A 20,792-nucleotide genomic window follows, 5' to 3' on the forward strand; every position below is an offset into this window, starting at 1 on the left:
AGGCGGGGCTCCGTCCCGCGTTCTCGGCTCCTCCCTGCCCCACCCTCCCCACGTCCAGCGCCCTCCCTCCCCCACTCCCCGTGGCGCGAGCGGCTGACTGAACCTGGAGAGGAAACAGCATTCGGAGCCGCGCTCCCTCCCAGGCCGGCCTTGACGCGGGCTTCGTCAGCCGGTAACGGGGAGCAGAGGTGGGGGTCAGGGAGGAGACCGAGAAACGGTGAAGGTCAGACCCGAGAGGCCTCCTCCAAGAAGGGTGAGGAAAGAGTCGGAGGCCCCCTTAGGCCTCTGCAGAGCTGAGGCGGGGTCGACCCCTCCCAGGGGCGGGGTCGCACTGGGCAACTGTAGCCCTGGGGACTGACTGGGCGGGGCGCTCCAAGAATGGGGAACAGGGGGTCAGCTGTGGGCTGAGGGCGCCCCAGCGGCAGGAAGCAGGGAGTGGGCTGTGGCGCTGAAGCCAGGGTGGGGTCTTGGGGCCGGGACTCCCGTGACGGGTTAGGCTAGCCCCAGGCCGGTAGGGGTCCCTTCCGCCTCTCCTTTGGACCCAGACTGGAGGCCGGCGAGGGGGGTGGGGAGGGAGAGCGGCGCGAGGGGGCGGGTCCCGGCGCTGCTCGGCGCTGATTGGCTGAGCGCGTGTGGAATCGGGTGATGGGAAACGCCGCCCGGCTCTCCCGTCCCCTCTTGCTCTGCACCCTCCTGCCTGTGGTGAATGTGCTGCGCGGCGGCTGGTGCTTAACGCTTGCGGGGTTTGGCTGTTGCAGGCAGGAGCTGGGAGGAGGCGGCAGCGGCGGCGGCAGCAACAGCAGCAGCAGCAGCAGCAGCAGCTGGGAGGAGGTGGTGACGGTGGCAACGGCAGCGTCGGCGACGATGGCGCGACTTGTGGCAGTGTGCAGGGACGGGGAGGAGGAGTTCCCTTTCGAGAGGAGGCAGATTCCCCTCTACATAGACGACACCCTCACGGTGAGCGGGCCGGGCCGGGCTGGGCTGGGCTCACCGCTTCCCTGGCAGCTGTTTTCCCTCCTCCCCCTCCCCCAAGCCCAAGCGCGGCGCACTGGGGAAAGAGTGTGTTGCAACTCCTAGGCGAGGCCTTCTCTTCTAGCAGGCCCCACAAACTCGCCTTTGCAGTGGGTCGCTGGGTAAGCTCTGCGGGCCCCAAGTCTAGCGCTCCGTACACATTCTGAGCCCTTCTCTCCAGGTTTTCCTTCCTTTTTGAGCTCTCTACCTTTATCCTTTTTCTCCAGGAGACGCTGCTTTTGCCCAAGCACGCGACTTGGAGAGGGGTTGAAAAATTTGGGGCGTTTAGGGCCTATCCCTTACAGAAACCTCCGACCCTCAGGGAGGCTTAATTATCTGGCAATGTCGCAGCTACACTTTTATCTGTGTATTTCCATTTTAATAATACAGTTCTCAGTATATAAGCATAATTACTGAAGGTAGAGTGACATGCACTTGCAGAGTTAAGGTTCCACTACAGGGATTTGATTTCGTTGTAAATAGCCTTGTATTGACTAGTACCTTAAACTCTTTGAAATGAATGTATTGCTAGGCCGTGACTCTTCAAAATGAGCTTTCTTGGCATTAGTTATTCTTTAGTTTACATACAGTTACGTTCCCCCTCCTTTTTTTTTTTCCCCAAAGAAGCCAGATTGTTGGATGTGTAAGTACTGTGAAAAGCTGATTGCTCATCTGGAGTGTCAGGACCTGGTTCTGGGTAGTTTTCCTTTTTAGAGTTAGTGGTTGTAGAGTATTATGGACCTTCTACTCTGTGTTGCTGTACTATTTCCTTTAAAAGGAAATGGTAGAAATTTGAACTGAATCTGAACAGGAACTAAAGAGAAATAAAGAGTGCAGTTACTTGCCACTATTTGTTAAGAAATTTAATGAACCTTTTTTGAGTATCTTTTGAAATTTTTATTTTGATGATGTTGAAGATTTGGATTATTCATTTCCCTCTTTTGGCAAGATACAGATGAGCTTTTTCATTTTGCTATCTTTGATTTTATACCATTCAAAGGCATTTGATCTATTTTGTTCCTGATTTGTGTGTGTGTGTGCAGATATCTACTGAGGGTTTTTCAAATTTTAAATAAAATGCAAGTCATTGTAAAGAAGTCATTCCTTGCCTTTCTGTTTGCCAATCTCATTAAGACATAATTGTAAGACTTTTAGTAGGATTAGAAGAGTTATTGAATGGCTTCATTTGTTAGAACTTTTTAAGTGTGAAAGCATCTGTAATCACCCAATACATTTTCCCCCCATGGAAAGGTGGAATAATTTGGCCTGACATAAAGTAAATGGAATTTCTGTTAATGCTGCATTAGGAATTACTCGTGTGTATCCCTTGTCATGGTTTCTGCACTTCAAAGTATAGTGGACTTGCATTTTAAATAGTAAAAAGCAAAAACAAACTGGTGCTCTGATCAAATTGTATGATGCATTTCTCAATTTGAAAACTCCTGATGAGTTTATTGGTTGATATTTTCTTGCTTCTTTCCCTCCCCAACATAAACACTTTTCTAAAGCACATAGGTTGATATAAGCCTTTTAGATTTATTGTCCTGGAATGGATTTGAAGTTTAAAAAAAAAAAATCCCACGGATTTTAGATAAAAGATTTTTCTTGAGTGTATAATACCAAAACAAGGGAAGTGAACATGAATTTGATGACAGAATTTTAAAAGACTTAATGATTTCCTCATACCCACATAACCACCTTTAATGTGAATGCAACATTAATACATCCATCACGTAGTACTTTGAAGTGGCCAACTTTTTGAGTGCTCTTAGAATCTGTTCTTTCTCCAGTGATGTTAATTTTAAAAATTTTCCAAAGGAAAAGATGTAAACTTGGACAGTGGTTTAGTGTACTATACTTATTTTTCCAGACAAGTTTGGATTGGACTACACCTGTTTGTTGAATGCTGCTTTTAATGTAACATGGACTTGTGACCATGGCAAATAAAATTTGGGCTTATTTAATTGAAATAGTTCAAAATAGCATTTCATTAGGTAAAGGTGCAGTTTTTCTTTGCTTTGGAATAGGTTTCATTACTAGAGAATGAGTGGGACATTTTATTTATTACTTTATCTTGGAATTTCTGTAGTCACTGAATGCTCATTTGTGAAATTTCTTGTCAAGAATTCATCATAGTTAGGGAAACAAGTTTATTTCAGGACCATTCTGTCAAGTGCTACTTAAAGGAAGAATGCAAAGCAGAATACTTGTTGGGGAAGAGGGAGGAAGAGGGAGGGAAGATACCTATAAAAGAAAATCTTGCTTTCTGCTCTGTTCTTATCCATCAATAGTTTGGTGTGTGCCTGAAGTTAACGTTTGGATTGGTCTCTCTTCCCGGGTTCCATTGGTAGTGTGCACTGTGCACTGAGGAAACTGTAATCTTTGGGAGAAGAAATAAAAGATCATTATTTCAAGTGGTCTTAGAATTTTTAGCAGCTAGATGTTACCATCTAGTTATAATGTTTACAATCTAGCCTTAAACTGGATAGGTTTAACTTGGATTTGTAAAATGAAATTAAGAAGCTCCTTTTTTATATGATGTTACAGCCAAGTTTAAAAGACTCAGGTGGTGGTTTACTGAATTTGAACACTTGAGCACAGTGCTGATATAAGTGTATTTGAAAAAATCCCAAGTAAGCAAGCTGATGGACTGTATAGGAAAATAGTATGCTTTGTAGCTAAAATGCTGTTGAAGGTCATTAGAATTGTAAACCAGCAAATAGAATTGTTGCTGTTGTTGTTACGTGCAGTTGAGTCGAACACGACTCATAGTGACCCCTTCTTGGGTTTTTGAGGCGGTATCACTATGAAGTAGATTGCCCAGCCTTCCTTCTGAGGAGTGGCTGGTGGGTTTGAACTGCCAGCCTTCTGGTTAGCAGTCAAGTGCCTTAGGCATTACGCTACCAGAGCTTCCAATAGACAAAATAGAGGTTTTATTTTAGCAATCTTTGAAGAAGTAAAAGATTTTTTTTCCTTCAAAAAGAGAACTAATGAAAAACCAAAATCAAACCCAATGCCATCGAGTCGATTCTGACTCATAGCAATCCCCTTTGGGTTTCTAAGGCAGTAAATATTCATGGAAGTATATTGCCTGTTTTCCTTCTGCATAGTGGCTGGTGAGTTTGAACTACCAACCGTTGGGTTAGGAGTCAGGTGCCTTAGGTACTCTGCCACCACTCTTTATAAAATAAGTCTTGATAAATAACTGCAAAACAAATCATCTTAATTTTGTTTCCCAGTGGTAACTGAAACTATAGCCTACAGTATGGTGTAATTCCAGTCACAAATGCACACGTAGGTGCAGAGTTGAGATATATTGTCTCCCATACTGGGTTTTTGTGGTTTTTTTGTCTTTTTTTAATTTTATTTTTATTTGGGTGAAGATTTACAGAGTAAATTCACTTTTCATACAGCAGTTCACATATACTTTGTCTCATGTCATTGACCAAAATTTACAATGCAACAGCTCCCCTCCCACTTCCTCCCCATAGTTACCTCTTCCCAGTGTCCATCCCTCCATACTCTTCTGCGCCCTGAGCTGTCTCCCTGTGCATAAGCAGCCCTTCCTTCTCCCATGATTGTTCTCTCCAGGGTGTGTGTCTACTTGAGGTAAATGTTTAACTCACTTGCCTGTTCTTTGTTTGGCTGGAAATCACAGGTGTGGGTTCAATCCCAGACCTGAAGGGCAGCTAGGGGCCATAGTCTCAGTGGTTTCACCAGGCTCTATTGGACCAGCAAACCTGGTCCCCACCTTCTTTTTTTTTTTTTTTTGCCTCCAAATGATTTTGAGGTTTGTTCCACATTGTTCTCCCTCTCTATGCAGGATCTCCTACATCCCTTCCAAGTGGATGACAGTGGTAGCCGGGCACCATCTAGTTCTTCTGGTCTCATAGTTGTATAGGTTGCAGATCAGATGGTGTACCAGTCGCTAGGACTGATTGTTTCCATTCATTTGGTTTTCTTCTTTCTTCTTGACGAGGAGACACCCATTGTTGCATCTAGATGGCAGCTTGCTAGCTTTTAAGATCCCAGTCGCTACTCGCCAAAGTAGGAGGTGGAACAATGTTTTGTATAGTATGTTATGCCAATTGAGCTTGATGTCCCCTGCGACTATGGTCCCAGGCCCGCAGGATCAACTACTCTGTCACTCTGGGTAGCTGGCTGTGACCAAGCAATGTCCATAACCTTGCCCCTTGTCAGCTCTACTATACACCTGGGAATTCTGATCACTCACATAAACTTATAGGACCATTGTCTGCCAACCCTATATATGATCTTGGATAAACTCCCCATTTAGACATACCTAATTGTTTAGCCTGTCCACCTATCTATCCGTCCATATACCCCTGTTTGCCTTCACTGACAACTCAGTACTGTATATGCAAAAGGGTTCATATTTGTTGTCTGTACTTCCCATGTACCTCTCTATGTCTTTCTCATCCTCACTGGTGCCATATTGGTCACTCCCATTTGGTACATTGCCCGTCTCTTCACCCAAATCAATATTTATCACTATCTATCTAACAGCGTTCCCTCCCCCCCCCTCCCATCCCTGGTAACCAACAAAGAAAATTTCCTCCAATAGATAAATCTTTCCTTAAGTTTTACAATAACGGACTTATACAATATTTGTCCTTTTGTGACTGACTTATTTCACTCAGCATAATGTCCTCCAAGTTCATCCACGTTATGCAGTGTTTTGCAGATTCTACATTATTCTTTAGCATTGCATAGTATTCCATTGTGTGTATGTACCATAGTTTGGTTATCCATTCCTCAGTTGATGGACATCTAGGTTGTTTCCATGTTTTGGCTATTGTAAATAGTGCTGCGATGAACATCGGCGTGCATATATCTGTTCTTGTCATGGCTCTCACTTCTCTAGGGTATATACCTAGTAATGGGATGGCTGGGTCAAATGGTATTTCTAATTCCAACTTTTGAAGGAATTGCCATACTGCTTTCCACAATGGTTGTACCATTTTACAGTCCCACCAGCAGTGTATGAGAGTCCCAATCTCTCCACAACCTCGCCAGCATTTGTTATTTTCTGTCTTGTTGAACTTTGCTACTAGTGCTGGAGCAAGATGGTATCTCATTGTTGTTTCCCATACCGTTTTATATTCTCCTTTTTTTTTTCATTAAATGTCATATTGAGAACATTTTCTCTTGTTATTCTTAAACATATTTAATGGCTATGTAATATTATGTGACATCCCATAATTTTTTAAATTTTATCATTGAATCTATATAAGAGTAAATAATGTATAAACCTTTGCATTTTATGTTTTTTTTCTCAGACTTCTGGAAGTTGAATTAGTTGTTACAGAGCTCTTGATACTTATCGTGAAATTGTTAAAATATTTCTAGAAGCAGTTTACTGTCCTACTTGAAATGAATCTAAATGCACTAGAAAGTCTGATAGTTTTTAACTGTCTGAGACTTTAAGATAATAATAAATGGAAACATATCTCCTTGGGAATTGGGTGTTTATCTTTTGTTGAACATTTAGCATGTAACATTTTATCTTTCAACTCCTGATTTAATATTTAATTTTACCAAGGATGACAGATGTTACAAATAGCTGTGAGGATGAAGAAGTAAATGAATGAAAGTAGAGTGAAAATGGTTTTGAAATACAAACTTGATACAGTTGGTTAGAATTTGTGAGACTGTAATAAAAACAGATTATTTGTGGTCAGGAGAAACCAGGACAGATACTTAAGAGTGAAAGTGGGTAATGGATTTAATAAACTTCATAAAGCAGTAATTGTAGTACAATGACTAGTTCTATTTTTGGCTAGGCATCCTCATCATGAAGCCAAATACTAATGATTCCTCTGTAAAGCCACACCTGAAATACTTTACAGGACTGTCTTCTTTAGGTAACCTAGAATCGGAAAGTTGAGGAAGTGATTTTAAAGAATGGGGGGAAATGATGCTATCTTCTCTGTCATCTCCTTGTTTTTCTTTTTCTTACTGTCATTTCTTAAGACAAAAAACATGATTAGTCAGAAAGCAGCAAGGAAGAAAGTAAATTTTCTAAGTGTTTGAAAGGCATAGATGGTAATTATTCATTGTTGAGTGTAGAATCTGTAACTGGGGTGGTTTAGAATAAGTACAAGAGAAAATAAAGTTTTGGTGGTGGTTGTTGTTGTTATGTGCCATCGAGTCAGACCCGACTCATCACGACCCCTCCTTGGGTTTCCGAGGCAGTAACAGTACGGAAGTAGATTGCCCCATCTTCCTTCTGAGGAGTGGCTGGTGGGTTTGAGCCTCCAGCCTTCCGGTTAGCAGTCAAGTGCCTTAGGCACTACGCTACCAGAGCTCCTAAAGTTTTGTTTAGATTGATAAAACCCAGGAAAGATACAGTAATATACCAGCTCTTTGCATTTGTAGACCTACACTAGTTAGAAAAGGAGCTCTGGTGGCATAGTGCCTAAGGCATTTGACTGCTAACCAACCAGAAGGCTGGTGGTTCAAACCCACTAGCCACTCCGTGGAAGGAAGACTGGGTAATCTACTTCTGGAAAGATTTACTGCCTCAGAAACCGAAAGGGTTGCTATGAGTTGGAATTGACTTGATGGCAGTGAGTTTGGTTTTGGTTTTTTTAATACTAGTTAGATGAAAATGGAAAGATCTAAAATTAGTGTATTTTTTTTAACCTTGTTCCATACTGAGTTTTGAAAAGGCGTTCCGAAAAGAAGTATTACTCATATAATTAGATTTTCATTTTTTAGTTGGTAAGTCTTGTTATGTTAGATGTGTTCTATACTCTGCTTTATTAGAATAATAAAGTTAATCAAATAATGTAGTTGATCAAAAGAAAAAAACTTATACACAGAGTTTAGTATTTCCTCTATGGCGTAGGTTGTAAATACTTTGATTTTGCTAAATAAGGACCATTTGAATGTCTCTAAAATTGATAGCTTTGATCTTAAAATAGCATAGGTAATTGTCTTAATTTTTGTTGTTGTTAAAAATGGTGGCAGTTGCTTTTGGTGGTGAAGTAGTGTCTATTTGTATCAAGTGAAATGCAATCAAAGTGTTGCTTAACTGGTAGTTTCAAGTGACTTGTGGTGTTCTATTGAGTTACATGTTTCTAAAAGTATTTTACACCGTTTTTATGACTTAACAGTTAAATTTTTGTGTCTTAAACCTACTGATAAGTGCAAAAAACACAATAAGTTAATTGTACTATTAACTATTCTTTTTATCGGTTTTCTAGACAGCTAATACCTGGATTATTAATTTCTTTTTTTTAATTTGAATATACTCTAGTGACTTAAATAAAATGGGTGATGTGGATCATTAGCTATTTCATCCATTTACTTAAGTCACTTCTCCAAATCATTTAGAGCTACAGTGTTAAAGTAGACTAATGACTTTAGTTTTGCTTTATATTGTTGGTAAGGTTAATATATGAAAGTGCTTAAAACAGTGTCCAATATATATGAAGTTACCTAAGTGTCTTTATTATTACCATCACCCTTTGGAGATATTAATAAGAAGGAAAGCTAGAAACAAGATACCTGACAATTAGATAATTAATCCTTGAAAATATGAGCTTTAGATATATAGGCTATATGTTTGGAGGAAGAAATTTTAGAACAGGAAAAGCTATTGAGATAGAACTGTGTCTCTGAATGTATTAGAGTGGATATAGAATTGAAAAAAAGGCACATCAGCTTTTTCCCTAATGTTGTGTGCTGTCGAGTTGATTTCGACTCGTGTTGTTTTTAAGTGCCTTTGAGTTGGTTCCGACTCAGTGACAAAGGTATGAAACACTGCCCAGTCATGCACCATCTTCATAATCATTGCTATCTTTGAGCCCATTATTGCAGCCACTCTGTCAGTCTATCTCATTGAGGGTCTTCCTCTTTTTCACTGACCTTCTACTTTACCAATCATGATGCTCCACTCAGGACATCTAATAACATGTACTTTGGATGTTTTGATAATATGTCCAGTGTACATAAGGCAAAATCTTGCCATTCTTGCTTCTGAGGAGTGTTCTGGCTGTACTTCTTCCAAGATAGGTTTGTTCATCCTTTGGGAAGCCTGTGGTATATTCAGTATTGTTTGCCAACACCATAATTTGCATGCATCAGTTGTTGCATTTTGACTCATACCCACTGCCGTCAAGTTGATTCTGACTTGTAGAGACTCTATAAATAGACAGAATTAGAACTTCCCCATAGTGTTTCCTAGACTATGAACTTCATGGGAGCAGATCACTAGGTCTTTTTTCCCTCAGAGCCTCTGGATGGGTTTGAACTGCCATCCTTTCAGTTAGCCAAGGAGTGTTGTATATATATGCATTGTAGTAAATTTTGGAAAGATAATACATAAAGAAAAAAGTCCTTTCACTACCTAGAGATAGCCACATCTAATATATTACATGTTTTCTTTTTCTATAAAGAAAAAAATCCACATACAAATATTTGAATAATATTGTATATGCTGTTTTGGTTTTATGAGATAACAGTGACATCCTCTGGAGTAAGTCACTGTATGTGAATATGTTAGTGTCCTTCCACTTAGTATCCATTTGTTTTTCTGTCTTGTATGCAATATTCCACCCTTATCAAATCAAGAAAAGATACTATGCATTGTTTATACTTGCCTTACTTTGAAAGTATCTTAGTCAGTTTATTACAGAATAAGCATTTAAGTCTTTCAGTGTGGAGAGGAAGGAATGATCACCTCCATTAAAGAAGGTCTTTGTGGTGCTGGTTAGGGAAGGGAGGAGTCTTTATAATATCACATTCAAACGGGTGGGTTTTTTTTTTGTTTGTTTGTTTATGCCCTAAGTGGGTCTCTTTATCCTGATGTCACTCTTCTGAGAGTAATTGGGTATTGTAGGAGTTTGTGGCTCTTGTCTGGAAATAGAAGTTTGGTCCTAGTATAGTATGCTTGATACATTTAACATTGTTTTATTAAGATATAAATGTGTTAATTTATTTCATTGTTTTAAAGGCATACTTTTTTTATATTTTAACATCTCTGAAACTGGGATGCATCTTAACTTGGATGTCATCCTTCAGTTATAATGGCTTTTTCCTTATTGGTATGTAACTATGCTGCTTCTTAAAATCTTTGTTATCACAGATCAGTAAAATGTGCTAATTACTAATTCCCATTATCCAGCATCCTGAAATATCCTTAAGCTTCAGGTGCCTCTTCCTCTGGGAGTGAATTTTGATAATTGAGTAAACGACTCCATGTATCTTTTTTTGTTCGTAATTAGATCAAGTATTTACTGTGCACCAAATGCTGTTCTGAGTATTTTATGTAAGACTCGACGGTACACAACAACAACTCTTAAGAATTACTGTGTCCATAGTCAGAATAATAGCTAAAAATATCATATTATTTCATTTACTAAATGCCATTATTAACAAACACTATAAGATATTATTTAACTCTTGCAGTGACACTGATGGGTAAATACAAGCAATTATTACTTAACCTCATTTTACAAATGAAGAACTGAGAATCAGACAGTTTAAGTTAACTTGGTCACAGTTATGACAGATTATAAGTGGTAGAGCTTGGATTTGAACTTAAGCCTCCCTGATTTCAATGTCTTTGATCCTAATTAACGTCAATAACATTTTTTGGTGTGTGTGGGGGCAAATCTGACTTTGGGATCTATTTTTGTCCTATGAATTTAAAAACTTAGCTGTATTGTGTGTTTAAAGAGGATAAAATAATTGATTTTTGTTCTTTTGTGTTTTAAGATGGTGATGGAATTTCCTGACAATGTGTTAAATCTTGATGGACATCAGAATAATGGTGCACAACTAAAGCCGTTCATTCAGGTAATAGTTTTTTAATCAGTATTTTAAATGGTGTGTGGTCTTAAAGAGACACTGAAAATTCTAGCTATAATATTAATTTTGTTTTACCTAAGTGTTAAAATTTCACCACCAGCCACTCCTCGGAAGGAAGATGGGCAGTCTACTTCCGTAGTGATACTGCCTCGGAAACCCAAGGAGGGGTCGCCATGAGTCGGTTATGACTCGACGGCACATAACAAGCGTTAAGATTTCACTGAAATTGCTGCAGTGAATAAGCTTCAGCATCTGATATTTGTACCTGTCGTGTTAAAGAGGTTTTGTGGTGCTGTTGTTAACATTTTACATGTCTATAAGGTTCTACTTTCACAATGTCATCTTTTTTTTTCCCCCAGTTAGCTAGTGCCGCTGTAACATACACTACAAGTGAATAGCTTTAACAAACAAATTTATTTCCTCATAGTTTAGGATGCTAGAAATCCAAATTTAGGTAGTCGCTATGAGTTGAGTCTGACTCGATGGCACATAACAACAACAACAACAAGCTGTAGGGGAAGGCTTTTCCTCTCTCTCTCTGCTCTGGTCCTTGGTTCTTCTCTCCCTGGTGATCACATGTGGCATGACTTCTACCTTCCCCCGTCTCTGCTTCTTTTTTTTTACCTTATTTAATCTGCTCATTTTATATCTCCAGTGAGATTGACTCAAAACACACCCTACACTAATACTGTCTTATTAACATAACAAAACCCATTCCCACTGAGATTATAACCACAGGTTGCTTTGAGGTCTCAGGTATACCTGACCCAAGCCATTTGCAGTCTCTTCCTATGCATGCAAAAGCTGGAGAATGCATAAGGAAGACTGAAGAAGAATTAATGCCTACGAATTATGATTTTGACAATGAATATTGAAAATACCATGGACTGCGAGAACAACAAACACAGCTGTCTTGCAAGAAGTATAGCCAGAATACTTCTTAGAAGCAAAGGTGTCAAGACTTTGTCTCCCATACTTTGGACATGCTATCAGGAGGGACCAGTCTCTAGAGAAGGACATCATACTTGGTAAAATAGAGGGTCAACAAAAAAAGAGGAAGCTTGTCTGTGGTGCAGTGAATTACTTGGTATGGCTGTTATAGCCATGGTCTTTGTGACTCCCACCAGATTTGTGGGTGGAACTATTCAAATGTAAGATGATCATGGTTCACCAAGGGAATTGGATAGCTTGTTAGTAATGTAAATAAAATACATGACACCCTTGGGGGAGTGGGACCACAGAAATAAGGTATATGGAACCCTGATTTTGGGATTGGTCAGTTCTGTCCTTCTGCTAGGCTTAACGTGAGCCTTCCTAGAAGCAGAAGGGGGGGATCTCACAGACATTATGAGACAAGAGCTGGAGGTGGAATGCAGTGCATCCTTGGACCCAAGATCCCTGCAGTGGACTTCCTTGTCTGAGAGATGGCAGTGACGACAGGCTGAGATAGCAGCAGAAGAACTAAGAGGCACGAGGCAGAGGAGTGGGCTTGCTGTTGCTGGCCCATGGAGTGAGAAAACTGAGTGCCTTTGGGCAGAAGCCTTGCTGTCTGAGGAGGGTTCACCTAGGTGCACCTGTCGGCAGCACTAAAAGAGCTTTGTAACACTTGCCTGAGCAGGGCAGAGGTCAGGCAGAGAGGCCAAGGGCCAAAGAGAGTATGCCTGAGGGTTTAACTGAGGGGAGGCTGTCCTGATTGAAGAATTGTATCCTGAGTGTTCCTGAACCTCAGTTGTAAACTGTTAACTCCTTAATAAACCCCATAATCATGAGTATTGTCTGTGAGTTTTTTGTGGCCATTGCAATGAATTGTTGAACTCGGCAGAGAAGCATTGAGTGCTGAGAGAGAGGGACAGTTGGTGTCAGAATTAGTAAAAGTGTTGGAGAGTGGTGGCATGTCTGACTTCGGCTGCATAGTAAACAGCCTTGAGCTGCTATGGTGAGTCTGTCTCTCCCTTGTGAAGTTAGAGAAGGGCAAAGGAGGATGGCCATATCCTTTTCACACTCTCAAGGTGATGGATTAACACAGTGGCTGTGATAATGGACTCAAAAACAGCAGTGATTGTGAGGATAGCACAGGACCAGGCAGTGTTTTGCTCTGTTGTACCTAAGATCGCTGTGAGTTGTAACCAACTTAATGGCACCTAACAACAACATTAAAAAAAACAAACACCTAAACCCATTGCCATCCAGTCAGTTCTGACTCATAGTGACCCAGTAGGACAGAGGGTTTCCAAGACCGTAATCTTTATGGAAAAGAAGCTCTGGTGGCAGGGTGGGTAAAGCATTTAGCCGCTAATCAAAAGGTCCGCAGTTAGAACCCACCAACCACTCTGCAGGAGAAAGATGAGGCAGTCTGCTTCCATGGAGATTTACTGCCTTAGAAACCCTATGGGGCAGTTCTACTCTGTCTGAAAGGGTCATTATAAGTCAGAATTGACTCAGTGGCAGTGGGTTTGGTTTGGTTTGGTTAATCTTTATGGAAGTAGACTGCCACATCTTTTTCCTGTGGAGCAGCTTGTGGGTTTGAACTGCCAACCGTTCAGTTAGCAGCCAAGTACTTTAACCACTGTGCCACCGGAACGCATAAACCACATGTATAGGGGTTAGAATTTAAAATACATATTTTTTGGAGGACATAGTTCAGTCCATAACATAGAGAATACAACTTTTCATTAAAAAGTTGTTGGTTTTCTTCTGTGGAAGTGGTTTTGTTCAAGTTACAAAAAATGTTATATTGTGATTTTTTTATTTAATTCCTGAGCAGTATGATCCTTCATTGTGGATACAATCAAAATAATGAAAGATAAATTGTTGGTACTCCAAAACACTGTTCTTTATCTATGTGGGATCAAAATGACCACAGTAACTAGAAAGATAAGATAGGAGTCTTAGAGGGCAATGAGTTTATGTTAATGGAGGCGGAGCATCTCAGAAAAGGAGAGTGAAAATGGTTGCTCAACTTGGAAAGTGTAAATCATTGTCACTGAATTGTACATTTAGAAATAATTCAGTTGAGTATGTTTTGCTATAGGTGTGTACTTAACTTTTTATTGTTATTTGGGTGAAAGTTTACAGGGCAGATTGGTTTTCTATTCAACAATTTATGCACATTTTGTGACATTGATTGCAATCCCCATAGTGTAACAGTATTCTTCCCACTTCCTGTGTTACCGTTTCCATTCTTCCTTCTTGTCTATGCCTTCCTGCCTTCTGAGTTTTATCCCTAGGCAAATGCTGCCATTTTGTTCTCCTGTGGTGGTTGTTATAAGGAGTGTATACCTCCCTGGTGTCATTGTTCATCTTATAGCATGTCTTAATGTTTGGCTGGAAGTTGAGCCACGGGTCAGGGAATGAGTTCAGTTCCAGGCTTGAAGGGTGTCTAAGGGCCATAGTCATGGGTTCCACCAGTTTCTATCAGATTAGTAAGCCTGTTCTTTTTTGTGATTTTGAGTTATGTTCCAAATTTTTCTCTTACTCTGTCCCTATCCAGATCTTTTTCAGAGCAGTCAGCAGCGTTAACCAAGCACTGTCTAGTTCTTCTGGTCTCAGGTTCATGGATGCTGGGATTCGCATGGTCCATTAGGCCTTTGGCCTACTTGTTTCCTTGTATCTTTGATTTTCTTCACTTTTCTTTGCTTCAGACAAGGAGACACCAGTAGTTGCACCCTAGATGGCGTTTGCTGTGTGTTAACCACAGGAACAACAGTTGATTTAGGAAATAATAAGAATGTTGATAGGTTAAGAAAAATGTAACTATCATCACTGAATGGTATGTGTAGAAATTGTTAAATGAGAACTAACTAAGAACCCAATAAAATAGTAAAATGAACAAAAAAACAGTAATAGTAGAAAACAAAACACTATTCTTATTTTTAGAGGAAATTTTTCAGTGAAAGGTTAAGGGCTGTCATGGATTGAATTGTGTCCCAAAAATATGTGTCAGCTTGGCTGGGCCATGATTCACAGTGGTTTGGCATTTAGTTAATGTAATGATACAAGTTGGTAGTTATGTAATGATGTGATCAGCCAATCAGTTGTAAGGATGTTAGGGTGGGATACAACACTTTTACTCAGGTCACAACAATGATCCTATGTAAGGAGAGTTTCCCTGGGATATGGCTTGCATCACCTTTTATCTTACAAGAGATAAAAGAGAAGCAAGCAGAGAGAGACAAAGAGACAGACCACCAAGAAAGAAAAGTTGGGAGTAGAGCATGTCCTTTGAACCTGGGGTCCCTTCACTGAACCTCCTAGACCAAGGGGAGATTGATACCAAGACACATGTAGCTCTCCAAGGAATGCTGGGCCCACATATCTTAAAATGAGACAAGAACCTTCCTCCAGAGCTGATAGAAAGAGAAAGCCTTCGCCTTAGAGCTGCCAATCAATTCAGACTTCTGTCTTCCTAACCTGTGAGAGGATAAATTTCTGTTTACCATCCACTTAGGATATTTCTGTTACAGCAGCACTAGGTAACAAAGACAATGGCCAATTTGAGAAAATGCTTTTTGGGAATTACCTTACTTTCCCATCTATTTTTGGTAAATCTGAAGGCATTAATTGTAATGTAACTGGAAATCCATCAACATAGGAGTTGCTGGAGTTTCACCCATTTCTCTACAGGTGTAGGTCTTAGTCATTTTTCTACCTTGTCATAACCAGTAGATAACATTCATACACAATAGTGTATTAGTTACTGACTGCAGACTTCTTGTAGGTAAGATAGGCCTTATTCTGTTTTTCTGACTCATAATACTCCTGTCCATACTCCTAGGTTAAGAGTTTCTTCTCTACATGATCATGATTCCAACTTGACTTCTGTAGCTAAACTTAGTGTATTGTTAAAAATTGGGAAGAAGACATGGTAAAGCTTCATTGTCTATATTGTTATTATTATTTTCAGTGAGAATACTAGGCTTAATACTCGCTGAGCAAGTCCTAAATTTCCAGATGCAGGGCTTTTTTTTTTGCTCTGTTTGGGGCATACAGTGTTTAGGACTGGCATCCTAAGTGGAGTTTCTCATACCCTAGCTTCTAGAACAAGGGGGTTTGTGGAGTAATGCAATTACCGCAGGACTAGCCTGCATTTCTGACTCAGTTGCAGATAGACAGTAAGCTCTTATACAAGAATAGGAACCAGACTAATAGTGAAAGATACTAATAAAATAATTTCATGTCTTTCTTTCTTAAGAATTCTTCTTCATTAGTTTTCCCTCTTTTTTTTCAGCGACATAGTATGCTTAAGCAACAAGATCTCAGTATTGCCATGGTGGTGACATCACGCGAAGTGTTGAGTGCACTTTCTCAGCTTGTCCCATGTGTTGGTTGTCGTCGTAGTGTGGAGCGCCTCTTCTCCCAACTTGTGGAATCTGGAAATCCTGCCCTTGAACCCCTGACAGTAGGGCCCAAGGGAGTCTTATCTGTAACTCGAAGCTGCATGACTGATGCAAAGAAGCTTTATACATTATTTTATGTACATGGGTAAGTATAATTGGGGAAAAATTGAGTGTGTTAAATTTTTAAATAGCTTAGAAAGATAGGGAAAGATTGAGTTCAATTCAATTACTATTGAATAACTTGTATATGCCAGTGAATGTAAAATTTCTGCTGTCATGGGGAGAAACAGACAGTAAGGAACATATAATCTGTCAGGTATAATAAATTACAATAAAAAGAATAAGGAGGATAGAGAATGGGTGGGTAGATTTAATATGAAGGTCTCTCTGATAAAATGACATTTGAACATAGACTTGAATAAAGTGAGAGAACAAACAAAAATGTAGATATTTGGGGGAAGGCAGAGAGGAAATAGCAAGTATAAAGGGTTCAGATATTGGAGTGTTCCCAGCATGTTTGAAGAACAGCAAGGAAGCCATGTGCTGGGGCCAAATGAAGGAGAGTAGTAACAGAAGATGGAAGTCAGAAGGATAATAAAAGGTCCTTGTAGGTCTTCTGGAGTCTTTGGTTTTTACTCTGAGATGAGCAGCTTTAGGAGGCTTTTGTGCAGAGGAGTAACATGGTCAGGTTTCTGAACACAATCTCACAGGCTTAGAAGCGAAAGAAAAGGAGTTTTATTGAGGAATAATAACAACTGTAGTTGGGCAGCACTTAGTGAGATTCCTGTTACAAAGTATAGAAAATTAGAAGGGCTTTTTCTATAGAAGAAGTTGAGGAAAATAGTAAGTGTTAGCCATACATTAGTAATCATAAGTCATACATTAGTTAATCTACAGAAGTCCTGGAGTCAGCCTGTGCAAGCATATTGCAAAAATGGTTCCATTTATCTTTCAAGGACAAACAGCTTGTGCAATAGCATTCTTTTCAAGAATAGCTGTAGTTTTGCCCCCTCCCCTCATTCTTTCAGAGACAGAACCGATTAACCTGTTACTGTTGAGTTTGGCCTGAACACCTCATTTTTTTTAGTTCTTCTAGCACATTCCCCCCTTTTGATCAAGTGTCCAGGGGATGCTGATCACATCACCCACAATAGAATCACCTTTCTTCTCTGGGAGCTTTTATCTGCCTTTTCGTAAGGGGCTATTTCTTTACCTTGCCATGCTAATAGGGCTTATCTTCAGGATGAGTTGGGTTGGTTCTTGTCAGGGTTGCAGGCAAGGTCACATTCAAGGAACAATTCAGATCTATTCTCAGTGGCAAAGATCAATATGTAATACTCTAGAGGGAAAGAAGGAAAAGGAGTAAAAGTTTGGCTGTTTACCTGGCATAAGTCTCTTCAAGATACATAATTATTTTTTACAGAACAAAGGAAGTCCTATCTAGAAGTATCAGGGAAATATTTCATAAGGCATTTGACAGGTCCTACAACAATTAATATAATAAACAAGAGAATTAATCCAGTTTATAATACTGAGCGTAGCCAAGAATCAGTTCTGTTGGGCAAACAGCTAAAAATGTCCAAAAGGGAAAATTAGACATAGGAAATATTGAAAGACTTGTGTGGAAAGGGGATGGTTTAATTTAGTTGAATAAACTAAATTTCTTTTAAAGAGTTAATAGAAATGGGTAGGCATACCGACCCTAACTTTTCTGGACTTCAAAGGTTAACACAGATTCTTAGAAATCTTCTCTTGCCATTTGTTATATTAGCTATGTGAACATCTGTCCAAAACTTAGGGAGTTTTGGATAGGAAACAAAATCAGTTTGATATAATAGGCAGCAGAAGCGTCTTAAGTAGCTTCAGAGCATTTCTTTGTTCTGATTAGGGTTAGATTAAAATATAGTACATGAGGCTGAGCAGCTATCCTGGGGAATGCCAAAGGGTCATATTTATGCCTTGTTTAAAGGTGATTGGGATTAATGAAAACATTGGGTATGAGGCTGTAGTTTAAAACAGGGATTGCTAAAGTGTCTAAATTTTCATATCCAGTTTAGAGAGAGATGACAAATCGAAAATTCGGACAGATTGCCAGTGCTGGCTACTGACAGGGACAGCTGAATGAATGCATTTTCTCTCTGAGTATTAGAAGGAATTATTGAGGAGCAAAGTATAAAACTTAACCTTCCATTATGAACAAACTATTAGGGGAAAAGTCCACAGTATAGCTAATAACATCAGAGTAGCTATAATTATAAAGTCCAAAAATTTCAGCAGGTTGCATGGAGTCTTGTTTCATGATCTTGCAATCAGCTGTCTGCTTCAGCTGTCTGCTTCTGGCCATTATGGTGTTTAAGGATGTTTTCTTATTTCTGCTGTCTGACCAAGATGTCTGACCAAATTTATATGAAGAGGGCAGCTAATTTAGCTTCTAGAGTCTGTAATGTGTGAACATATTTCTGTAACTGTTTTTTTGTCTTTAGTAATCACATTGCTTTTTTTTTTTTTTTGGAATCACATGGTTACTCTGAGTTTAATGTCTTTAAACACTCTGAAGCTGCTGTAGCAAAGTTAATCTTATTAGCCTATAATTTCATATCTTAAGACATTTCCTTCATTTTCTGAGGCACAGTCTGAGTCCTGATTTTCATATATTATTACATCTTTTGGGAGCTCTGGTAGCATAGTGACTAAGACACTTGCCTGCTAACCAGAGGGCTGGTGGTTCAAACCCTCCAGCCACTCCTCGGGAGGAAGGTTGGGCAATCCTACTTCCGTAGTGATAACTGCCTCAGAAACCCAAGGAGGGGTCATTATGAGTCGGGTTTGACTTGACGGCACATAACAACAACAACAATTACATCTTTTAATTTTAAATTATCATTAGATTTATAGTCTGCTCTATGATCCCAGCACTTTGATGACTCTTTTCTTAATTCTTTATTTTAACTCTTTAGGTGTGTTTCATCTTTTCTTTGGTTACATACACCTTCTTTCTAGTTATCTGGTCCTTCAGCTACTTATGTAGTTCTTTTATTTTAAATCTTATTTTTGTCTTTCTGTCTCTCGTTCATTGTTTCTTTCCAGACTCATTATTTGCATTTACCATAAGCCAAGGCAAATGAAGTTCACGTTTCCTCAAGCCTTCTGTAACTTATGATGTGCCCTCAAGTTTAGCTTTTTTTAATTATCTTTCACATTCAGGCATAACCATTCTACTTTAAGATGAAACTACTCTTTTTTTCTGTCTGAAGTAGAACTTATTACCAGTCGTTTTATTTTCATTTTTGCTTTTCAGAACATGCTAAAACTTTCACCTTACTTCTTAAGGTGGTTTTCTGTGAAGTTTCAGAGTTGTCATGAGTTTATCGTAGGTCATTGAGAAACAGTATTTGAGTTATTTAGCCAAATATCTTAAAGGCAAAAACTTTAGCTTTTGCTAAAGCTGATCAGCTTGGTTTTCCACTCAGGAATTTATTCTGCCACAAACTCTTGCCTTCGAGGCAGATTGCATGAAGAATGAAATTAACTTTTCAACCTAAAGATTAAAGAAAATCTCGTTATCTTAACAGTAAGAAATTCAGTTCTTTGCTATTTGACATTAAAGCTCTTAAAAATTCTCATAAACACATCAGATTTTAGCTGTAGGTAAGAATTTTGACTATATCAAATAAATTCCTTTTTAATAAGTCTTTTAAATTTCTTGTGCTTGTTACATATCTCTTATAGTACAACTCTTTAAGTGGCAAAAATAGTACAACCATACCGGACCTAAACATGTTTATGTACCTTTTCTCTGTGGTGTAAAATATAAGAGCCTGTAAATTTCAGTTATAATGAATATCTATTAATTGATAAAAGTAAGTTACCTAAAAATCATGGAAATGGCCTGCATATTATGAAACAGTTATTGTTGAAGTATAGTTTGTTTAAATAGTCTATATTTCTATTCACATTGTTACCATTATTTTCTCAGTATAATGTTAGATTTGCCCATGGGTTTGTTTTTTTTTTAAATGTTGGTGATCCACCCAATTTCCAGTAACTGTATTAAGACAATATTTTTCTTATTTTAGAATTCATTAATGTCCACATTATTTATCCTATTTTCTTTTGCCTTAAAAAGATTTTCACTTAGTTTAGAGGAGTCTTTACAAAACTTTCTCTGGAGCATTGTGCATCTCAGAGGCTTATTATTGAGGAAGAATCAGTTAATCTTAATTCATTTACGTATGTTTAAGATGGTGTAGGTATTTTGAAAGATGAGATAATTAAATTTTTCCTTCTAATTGTTATTTTCTTAGTAAGCAGTTTAACGTTTTCCATGTTCTAGTTCTTCTCTTTGAGCTAATTGTTGATGTTTTAAAAGTCTTTCTAAAGTTAATTTTAGAAAAAGAGAGTAATAAGTAAACAAAAGCTTTCTTTCCTCATTATAAGGTCAAGAATAGCAAAGAAACACTATTTGGTATATTACCACACAACTTTAGGAATAGTCCGTTTAGGCTAAAAGGCTCACAAAATAGGACTGGGAAAGAGCTGCAACATCTGAGTAAACCCAGCCTTACTCATGGAAAAGAGAAAGCTTTCGAGACCTTCATTTGCTGATGT

General features: G+C 39.0%; 1 protein-coding gene across 1 annotated transcript in view; it reads left to right on the top strand.

Moving 5' to 3' along the window:
* The first annotated feature begins 864 nt into the window (after window positions 1-864).
* Window positions 865-20,792, top strand: part of GGNBP2 (gametogenetin binding protein 2) — a 44,947-nt gene continuing 25,019 nt past the window's right edge. The window contains exons 1-3 of the mRNA XM_042781926.1: window positions 865-957; window positions 10,756-10,836; window positions 16,076-16,329. Coding sequence (XP_042637860.1) covers window positions 865-957; window positions 10,756-10,836; window positions 16,076-16,329 — 428 coding nt within the window. The remainder of the gene's footprint in view (window positions 958-10,755; window positions 10,837-16,075; window positions 16,330-20,792) is intronic.

This window comes from Orycteropus afer, unplaced genomic scaffold (genome assembly GCF_000298275.1).
Source record: "Orycteropus afer afer isolate SDZICR_OR568_19922 unplaced genomic scaffold, OryAfe1.0 scaffold00196, whole genome shotgun sequence".
Classification (NCBI taxonomy): domain Eukaryota; kingdom Metazoa; phylum Chordata; class Mammalia; order Tubulidentata; family Orycteropodidae; genus Orycteropus; species Orycteropus afer.